The sequence below is a fragment of the Cupressus sempervirens genome, chromosome 5, assembly GCF_028749045.1.
Source record: "Cupressus sempervirens isolate cs-2001-9-10 chromosome 5, ASM2874904v1, whole genome shotgun sequence".
Taxonomy (NCBI): domain Eukaryota; kingdom Viridiplantae; phylum Streptophyta; class Pinopsida; order Cupressales; family Cupressaceae; genus Cupressus; species Cupressus sempervirens.
The window spans coordinates 968457423-968466850 of record NC_143122.1 but is presented as its reverse complement, the minus strand read 5'-3'; the positions used below and the strand labels follow the sequence as shown (position 1 = coordinate 968466850).

Genomic DNA, 9428 nt, shown 5'->3' with positions numbered 1-9428 from the left:
GCATCCTGTTTCAGACATAACACCTATAATATAGAGTACATAACTTTCACAAAAACACTCAGTGTAACTAACCGATAATTATTGCATACTAGTGCATACATTGTCAACAGTTCAGATGCTTCTCGTACTAACAATACAAAAGCCGTGCATTCTTTAGAGAACCAATTGAATGAGAGAACTGAGTTCTGATTAGCACAGCATTAATTAAGTGGGTAAAACAATAACAGCAAGTGTTTAATTGGGCCTGCAGATGTCAATTATCATAATTTATATGTCACATTTGAAAGTGAAAACAGTGTTATCAACCCCCATATGCTTTGCTATAGCAATATGTAAAACTTAAATCATGTATGGTACAGAATGTGTCTTTCCCAACTCTGTTACATTTGCAGAAAGCATTTCATTTATATTTCTGAACTGTGATGTGTCAAAGGCAAAAAGGTGACTCCACAAATTGGGCATCACTACCTGGAACAATGATCTGTACAAAAAAATTGCACCCAAGATATCTAGTATATCTTCAACCTAGCAGTGAAAACAACTTGTGTATAATTCACATCCTCAAAGCGGCTCTTTCTATCTACAGCTTCGCCAGAACAAAACTCCACTACCTGTCTTTTGGTGGACTGAAAGTCATCTGACCTTGACCGGCTTCCAAGTGATGTGCTAACCAAAATGATGTTTGAATAACTGATGCCTGATTACCTGTTTCCCATTACACAAATTTGATGCAATGTAAGAGAACAAATGCTAAAATAAATTAAAATATCACATTGTGAATTGCAAACAGACATGATATTATTTGTTTGATGTCATAATGAAACTTGGAGCCCAATAGGATTTGTGAGAGTGCAAGTCACTATATGTATGTATTTAATGCATAGCTTCAAGATGCTTACTTTGTACGTCATGCATAATGTCAGATTAAACTAAACAAACTGATGGCACATTTCATTACAAACTTTTCTAAAGTTACTATATGTTGGTACGTCATGCATAATGTCAGATTAAACTAAACAAACTGATAGCACATTTCATTACAAACTTTTCTAAAGTTACTATATGCAAGTATTTAACGCATAGCTTCAAGATGCTTATTTGTACGTCATGCATAATGTCAGATTAAACTAAACAAACTGATAGCACATTTCATTACAAACTTTTCTAACTGCCAAAAGAAGTCATTAACTACTACTGGTGCACTCAAATGCCTCCTAAGCTTTTCCATTAACTTTGGTTTAAATAGGAAATGCAGTGGTTGATGTTTAGCAAGCTTTCCCTTACTTTTCATTTTGTTAATTATGCAACAAGAACTCTTGTGCCTTCTAACTCGGTTAACAGGTCAGCTTGTATTTGGCAGCTTTCCTAGCAAATTAGATGACCCACCCCTAAACAGGCTCTCATTTGCAGCCAAAATTGTCATCTATCCAAAAGCCAGAATGTAGATTTGTAAGAAAATGCCAACGTGGTTTTGCAGTTTACTAGCAAGTATGACATATGACAGAACAGTTTCAATCAACAAGTCAGAAGATAGTTAGCAAACCAAAGTGCAATGTAAGTCTCAATTTTCCCCACATTTCATAAAGATGCACGTGGCAGATAACATCAAAGATTAATGCATCTCCATATTTTTGAGAGAGTCTCCAGAATAGTACACTGCCATATCAATCAACAGCATTCAATATGGAGTAACCTGCCTCCTTAATAATACAAGCTCTATTCAACTGAAAAGACCTCGATAAATGAGTCCAACTCTGTGCTCTTAATCCTGTAATTAAAAAGTGATGTTCAAGTTATAGTTGATAGACGGCCCATTGAGAAGCAAGGGTGGCTTCCCCATTGCATTGTGTAAAATACAAACATCTATTAGTATTTTTCTCAAACACCAACAATTGCATATATCCTACAAAATGCAGTTGATTATCCCTTTTGACTAAATGACATATCCACTTACTTGGGATCCTAAATACCAATTACGTTAATATATCCTTAATATAAACACAGTTCGCCAACAACTTCAACAATTTGCAACACAAATAGATATAATAATTCTGTAGCTGACAACAGAAAAATGTAAACTGCTGAATGAAATAAGAAACAATCTGTTACCCTCTGGACGCTAGTTTTCTGTGTGTGCATGTGTTTACTTGTTACCCTTACTTATTACCCTGCCATGCTTCCAGACTATTCAACAAGCATTCACTTTGTTCATCATTCATGCAAGTACTAATAATTATTGTTTTCCATTTACTCCCATGCCTACATGCTCTCAATAAATAACAGCATTGAACATAAGTAACATACCTGTAATGCAGATATCTCCCTCCCTTCATCAACATTTAGAAAGTTGGATGCTGATGCATATTCAAGAAAAGAGGCATTCTTAATTGCTGGTGCTATCCTGTGCAGCAATGAATTCATTTATTTGGATTCAAAAAAAAGCAGCTTCCCGTGAATTGAGCAACTAGCATGTGCAAGAACAACTTATCAATTTCGGTGTAATGTTAGTGTCAAATATTGTTATAGATAGAACATTGTTCCTTACATGAGAAGGTGAACATCAGCGTGGATAAGTAAATCCCATCCACTACTTGCTTCCACACATATGAATCAAACTACCTCAACAATTCCTCCTAGTCCTACATTTCAATAAAAATCATCCATATCGATTAGCATATACAAAATGTTATATCTCTCAATACGGCAGTACATTCCACCATGCTTCCCACAAAACTTCCTGTCTGTACAAAGTAATATATTCTTCATGCTCCTTGTTTTGAATCCCACTGGAAATGATAAATATGATGGGCAAGTGCTCATTAATTGATATGTACTGTCAAAGTGAGCTCTCAAAAGCAACATGATTCAATAAATTTTTTGCTGATTGATCTGAAGCTGTTGCCAAACCCTTGAGCATTTTCATGACCTCCACAGTATCATCTAGATAATATTTTGCTTTGCTTGGTTTCTGTCCAACAGTACATGCAAATACTTCAGCTTTAGAAGACATGGATTGTTTTGCCATAGCGCTTGCAATGCTCTCAAACATATCTTCATCAGATCTATCATCCCCAATGCACATTACAAAATCTGGGGGCTTCCTTGTTTCAAACATCTTTGACAGAAGTCGCTCTGCCACCAGACCCTTGCTGATGCCCTGTAAACATAAATTAAAATTATGTGTACATTCCTTCCTACTGCCTATATTGCATATAGAACATAAAATTTAGACTGAGAAATCTCAATGTTTACAAACTTCAACATTCCCTCACCTGGGGTTTAACTTCAACAATATGTTGGCCACTTTTTACTTCAACAGGCTCATTTGCAAGCACACTCTCAAGATGGTCCAGAAGTTCCTTGGATTGACAAGATCCAAAATCTGGATCTGCATCCTGGTGATGCCAAACTAAAGCGCTGTCTTTCTCTTCTATGGCAGAGCCATCTGTAGTCTCTGTATACAATTTCATGACAGGCTTTGCAATCTTCATCCAATCAAAGTCTGTATTTGGTAAAGTGTTTTCCCATTCTGAATCCTTGCTCCACCTGAATGATATGTAGCAACTAAAAGTAAGTCATAGCATTTGTCCCCAATTCTAGCACTGAAAATGGCATGAGAACCCAAAAGAAATTTCCAGACAACTTGCAAATACAATGCAAAAAAAATATTGAAGAAAATAAGGAATCATATAAAAGCTTCAGCAGTGTTGAGAGATAACCTGGTGAAGTAACCATGCTCCGCTGCAATCCCTAACTTCTGACATGGAGAAAACCATTCGCTCAAAGGTTGCCGACCTCTCCCACTAACAATAAAGACTATATTCTTAGAATCATTACACAAGCTGTTTATAACAGATATGACATCTGCACTGGGGGTCTTGTTGATAGAAGTCTGAGGCATCATAGTACCATCATAGTCCAACAAAATTGCTCTACTGTTACCCATCTTGTATGCAGAGACTATATGCTCGATAGAAAGCTTTCTGAAGTTTGGACCAAGAGACACAACCCTGAACCCCAATCCAAATCCAATACCCCAGCACCTTCTCTTATAGTGATCCCCACATGCCCTTGCCAGATCTTGCTCAAAGCTACGAGCCCAATAATTCACATCATGTGTACTCACATACCTGTAATGCTTTTCATGGCGCAACTGCTGCTCAGCTACAGGCATTGTGAGAGCTGCATTGATTGCATCAGCAACTGCTTCTATATTCCATGGATTGACTCTGATAGCACCGCTGAGAGAAGGAGAGCAACCTATAAACTCTGACACAACTAGCATGCTCTTCTTAGGAGTATCAGAACTTAGTCCTAAGGATTCATCTAATTTGGGACATCCCTGCCTGCATGAAACATATTCATACGGAGTTAGATTCATTCCATCTCTTACAGCATTGACAACACAACATTCTGCAATCACATAGAAGGCATATCTCTCATACAACGGAATAGCTTTGTCTAGGAGTACAACAGGTTTATAGCCTGGAAACCCAAAGGTTTCATTGATTCTCTTTGTTGTTAAGTAAGTCTCATTCTGTATTTCCTGGACATCCTTGCCTCTGCCCCTTGCAGGATTTGTAATCTGCACTAAAACCAACTTTCCCCTCCACTCAGAATGTTGTGTGAGTAGTTGTTCCATTGCCAATAGCTTCAAACTAATACCCTTGAATATATCCATGTCATCCACACCTAATAGTATTTTCTTCCCCTTGAACTCCTCCCTCAGCTGCCCTACTCTCAAAGCAGTGTTGGATAGGTTTAAAACAGATTCAAGCTGACCCATATGAATACCAACTGGTAGAATCTTGATGCCAACTGTACGACCATAGTAATCAAGCCCAATGTAGCCTCTCTTAGACTGGTAATCAATGCCGAGCATCCTACTGCAGCAAGAAAGAAAATGTCGGGCATAATCAAAGGTATGGAAGCCAATTAGATCTGCATTGAGAAGAGCCCTCAGAATTTCATCTCTAACTGGAAGCGTCCTGTAAATTTCTGATGATGGAAATGGACTGTGCAGAAAGAACCCCAGTTTCACTCGGTTGAATCTCTTCCTTAAAAAAGTGGGCAGCACCATAAGATGGTAATCATTAACCCAAACATAGTCATCTTCAGGATTGATCACTTCCATCACCTTGTCAGCAAAGATCTTATTAGCAGATACATACGCTTGCCAAAGAGATCGATCAAAACGTCCTCCATGATCTGGAGAAAGTGGCAGCATGTAATGGAAAAGAGGCCATAGCTGTTGCTTACAAAACCCATGGTAAAACTTACTTTGAAGGTCAGAGGGCAAAAAGGTTGGAACACACTTGAAATTTTCAAGCAGATTCTGTGCTACATCATCTTGTTCAGACAGATCTACATCAACCTTTAAGCAACCCACATAGACAACCTCAATATCATCAGAAAGCCCATCCTTGAGTTGCAATTGCAGAGAATCTGCATCCCAATTGAAAGACCAGCCTGTACCATCAGGCTTCCTGCTGGCTCGCAGAGGAAGTTCATTAGCTACAATAATCATTCGCTGCATGCAAACTGATGAAGGTGCGTCTGAGGCCACACTATTTGCATTGTCATCATCAAATTCTGATATTATTCCCGGTACAGTCATTACCCTTGGAAGCCGTCTCACAGTTCGTCCAAAGTTGGGCATGTCCCCAGAAGCCAAATCTAAAAGATTTGAATATGATCTAGAAACCATTTTTGTCTTCAAAGTCCAAACTACGTAAACTTCAATTTAGGTCAATATTGTCTGTAAATGCGCAATTTCCAGAACATAAAACTAATCCACACTGGGATAACTGTGTCACACCTGCCCCAAACGATCAAAAGCTAAGGAAAACTCTGCTGTCTCAAAGCTTTAAATGGTATTTGTCACTTAACGAAACCAGGATCTCCCAACATTTAAATGTCAAAATTTTCGAACCAAAAATGCAGGAAATTCCTGCAATTACAAACATAAACATAACAAAAAAATTAGGGCACGTGAGCAATTATAGGCCCAATCTCATATAATCAAAACATAACCTACACCATCCCTCATTTGCAAATGCATGATATGGTCACAAAAGATGTAGCCATGTTGTATAGACATGATCAATGTGATATATTTAGTACTGATGTTAGAAAACTTGAACTGCATAACATTCTCAATCAGAGCTCCAATGTCAAACAACTTAAACCTTCAAGTTTCTAACATGTTTTCAGTGCTATAAACTCTTTCAGAGTAGATTTGACAAGTATATGATTGTATCTCCCAAAGGCAGTTATTTATTTGAAAACCTAACGAGAATCGCACTACATGGTAGGTAAATTTATTGATGCATAGTTTTCAAAAGATCAAATAAATGACATGTTAGCAATTGCTTAATAACCACCATACAAACAGTCCCATTAATCAGGCAATTGAAATTCCGGTTCAATGTGTTAGATAGGATGAGATCAAGAGGTGATCCACTGGAGTTCGTGTAATGGAGACCATGTTTATATCCCTTGGAGAAAATAAAACGTGCAAACGTAAAGTGCATAAATTTTGGGAGAAGCCCAAATGGATGAGAACATATATGTGTGAATTTGATGTAAGAGATTACCCTCAGTTTTCAATTTCACAACAATCTCAAGCTAGAAAACATAAAGTACTAAGGTAATGCAAGGAAGAACCATAAACACTAGTTCACATATCTGCAGGAGAGCCTTACTCCAAGCCTCGTGCAGATACCTAAAGTCATTACACTCCAGCTCTTAAGTTTGGAAGACACAATCATGAAAATAAATTGAAATGGCAGGCATTTCATAGAGATTATTCACTAACAAATCGTAACATTATTTATACTAGGGTTTCGAAATGTATCAGATTTCGAATGAGTGCATGCTGTCTCAAAACCCAATCAAATGTCGAAATCTTAATAGGATCATGGCATTGAAATCTTAATAGGATCATGGTCAATGCTCGCCAACAATCGCTCTAAAAATTGCAATTATAACAAATTCAAGTCCTTGAATGAGCTTGAAAAACGTCAAACAGAATGAATTAGAATGCGTTACAGGTAGAAAAGCACGGACCGAAGGAAACCGCCATTAATGGTCTGTAGGGTGCAAGCTCCTTTACATAAACACATTTCCACTTAACACGGTGAAAATATGAATGCTAGGGAGATTCACATGAAGAATAAAAATCCAAACAGCGAACTTCAGCTTTAATCCATGCCAACGTGTAAACGTCGAAAGCTATAACATAAGTACATGGCAGATAAACTCAAAAAAATCATCAAAAAGAATCAAAACATCAACGAAACACAATATTTCAAGATAAAAGGGAATGAACCAGAGAAAACTGAATTTCAGCCTCAATAGAGAACAAAAAACATTAAACGGGACTGAAATTTCATTGACGAGAGTTAAAGTTTTAAGCATTAGCCAGGGAGATCTTAAACAACATCACACGCAGTAACAGCTGTACGCCAAACGAGCCAAATTTTCATAAATATAAAGAAATAAGTCGGATTCCTCCGCTTCTTCCGTAAAAATATACAGAAAAAATTCTCCCTCTTAAACAGACAAGGAGACTAACCTCCGTGTTTCCCACTCTTACAGAGATATCGAAAATAATCTCGATTTTTCGTAATCTAAGAAAAATATCAATTAGCAATCAAATCCGCATACAACGGCCAATAAAAGAAAGCATAAACCAAATCTTCACATTAAACACATCAAAAATCTCAAATATTCGTACTCTTCACAAAACCAGAAGGAAAAAAGAAGCACCAGCATCCTGCAAACCTCTCAAAAAAAGGAAATTTTCGACAACAATCAAGAAACAAACTCGAGTTTCCGCATCTTAACAAAAATAAACGAAAGCAATACCAGCATCCTAAAATAACTAACCGCAGGTGCCAAATTTCCGAAAAGCATAAATAAACACGACTATTCCAGAAAAATCTCAAACAAAGAAGCGCCAGCATCCAGCAAAGACCACGCTTTCACAGAAAACCAGCGCAAAAACTCCATTTCCCTCACTCCTCACCAAACCGAAGCCAAGAAACATTCCATCAGAATCCAAATTTAGCTACAAAGACCTTCAAACCAAAGATGCCAACAAGAAGACAATTCCTTACCAAAATCTCCCGAGGAAGCTCCAAAACGGACACTTTTTCACGCTGAGGATGAATAAAATCCGCCTCCAATGTCAAAAACTAATTACAACAAACAAATACATGATCTTTAAAGTAACAACATGCAGCAGGCCTTGAAGGCTCTGAACGAAATTACAACGATGTTCTAGCTGTAATCCTCGCAAACCCTAGCTGTAAACTCCGATTGGGTTACACACCCGGGGTCAGTTGACTCGCGACTCCTGGTGGGTACAACCGTATACATAATATTAATATATAAATACATACATACTGACGTGTATTTCGATAAAAACTCTGGATATTCCTCTTTATTTTTTTTTATTAAAATCCGGCGGGCGACAGCGAAAGTTGAAGATGTGGATAAGGCTTGGACCGCCGGGAAACCGAGTCACCGACTGCCGGAAATGTTTGACGGCGACTCGGCATGCGTGACACGCGTCTCACGCGTTATTTCGCCGGCGGAAGCGGAAGACGGTGCCAGCTGGCAGAGGCCTCGGAACGCGCTTGCGCTGAGCGGACAGCTTGGCAGTGCGAATTTGTCCTTGTGTTTATCCCGTGGGATCAACTTGCCTAGACGTTTGCCCTACCATGTTGGGATTCGCTAATACCACTATTTTATCTTGTGGCCTTTTTTTTTCAATTTATTACTATGAAATGGAATTTTTGGGACTATATTAAATTAGGTATTTTTTAAATTTCCCTTTGTTAGGTTTTGGCTCTCTAATTTTTCATTAGTGTTTAAGGTAAGATTTGGTAATAAGTAGGTGGTCAAATTGGCTTGGTTTCTATTGATTTTGGGTTTAGCTTCGAGGTTAAGCTTATCTAATGTATGTTGTTTGTAGGATTATTTAGATTCGTCCTAGTTCTTTCCTTTTTGAGGTTTAATTAGGGAGTCAATAAAACTAAGGTAATAAACGTTGGGCATTAAGTTGGCTCACAACGATATCTTACTCGAAAAAACAAGGATTTTGCTAGGGGAAAAGCACAAATACCTTCCATGTCCATGTTTCAAGTGCAACACACTAGGTTTCCCAATTAAAAACCCACTAGAAAATCATATATGAGCCAATAATTGCCCTTTAAAAAATAGTAATTACATTAATTTTGCAATTTATTGGTAACAATAGTGTAGGATTATTTGGGCATTTGTGCAACTACATGACTAGGGTACTTGTGCAAAAGTTTTGGATTTATTAGGAGTACGAAGCTTCTAGCACAAAGTGCATTGATAGTCTTCACAAAGTAGTTTTAGTTATTTGATGGGGGGTCACAAGTCTATGGCTCAAATGT

At 37.8% G+C, this 9428-nt stretch overlaps 1 protein-coding gene across 4 annotated transcripts; it reads right to left on the bottom strand.

Moving 5' to 3' along the window:
- Positions 1 to 231: 231 nt before the first annotated feature.
- Positions 232 to 8200, bottom strand: LOC149559175 (alpha,alpha-trehalose-phosphate synthase [UDP-forming] 5-like). Of its 4 annotated transcripts, none has more exons than XR_016365117.1 (6): positions 7069 to 8200; positions 3720 to 5950; positions 3273 to 3546; positions 2546 to 3157; positions 2305 to 2401; positions 232 to 705 (listed from the first exon to the last, which is right to left on the bottom strand). XR_016365117.1 is itself a non-coding variant. In XM_089833087.1 (4 exons), exons 2-4 carry the CDS (start codon positions 5705 to 5707, stop codon positions 2837 to 2839), a joined length of 2583 nt encoding a protein of 860 aa, XP_089689213.1. In that variant the 5' UTR covers positions 5708 to 5950; positions 8121 to 8200; the 3' UTR covers positions 2492 to 2836. The 4 variants fall into 4 exon arrangements, 1 of the variants encoding a protein (XP_089689213.1); XR_016365116.1 differs by having other exon boundaries at positions 2305 to 2464; positions 8121 to 8200; XR_016365115.1 differs by having other exon boundaries at positions 8121 to 8200.
- Positions 8201 to 9428: the final 1228 nt, after the last annotated feature.

What these genes read in the sequence shown, in the direction of transcription:
- LOC149559175 (XM_089833087.1), bottom strand. Translation starts at nt 5,707, where the DNA reads ATGGTTTCTAGATCATATTCAAATCTTTTAGATTTGGCTTCTGGGGAC. An exon ending in GAGCATGGTTACTTCACCAG is followed by an intron (nt 3,547 to 3,719) that starts GTTATCTCTCAA and finishes CATATCATTCAG; the next exon opens with GTGGAGCAAGGATTCAGAAT. An exon ending in TTGTTGAAGTTAAACCCCAG is followed by an intron (nt 3,158 to 3,272) that starts GTGAGGGAATGT and finishes TTATGTTTACAG; the next exon opens with GGCATCAGCAAGGGTCTGGT.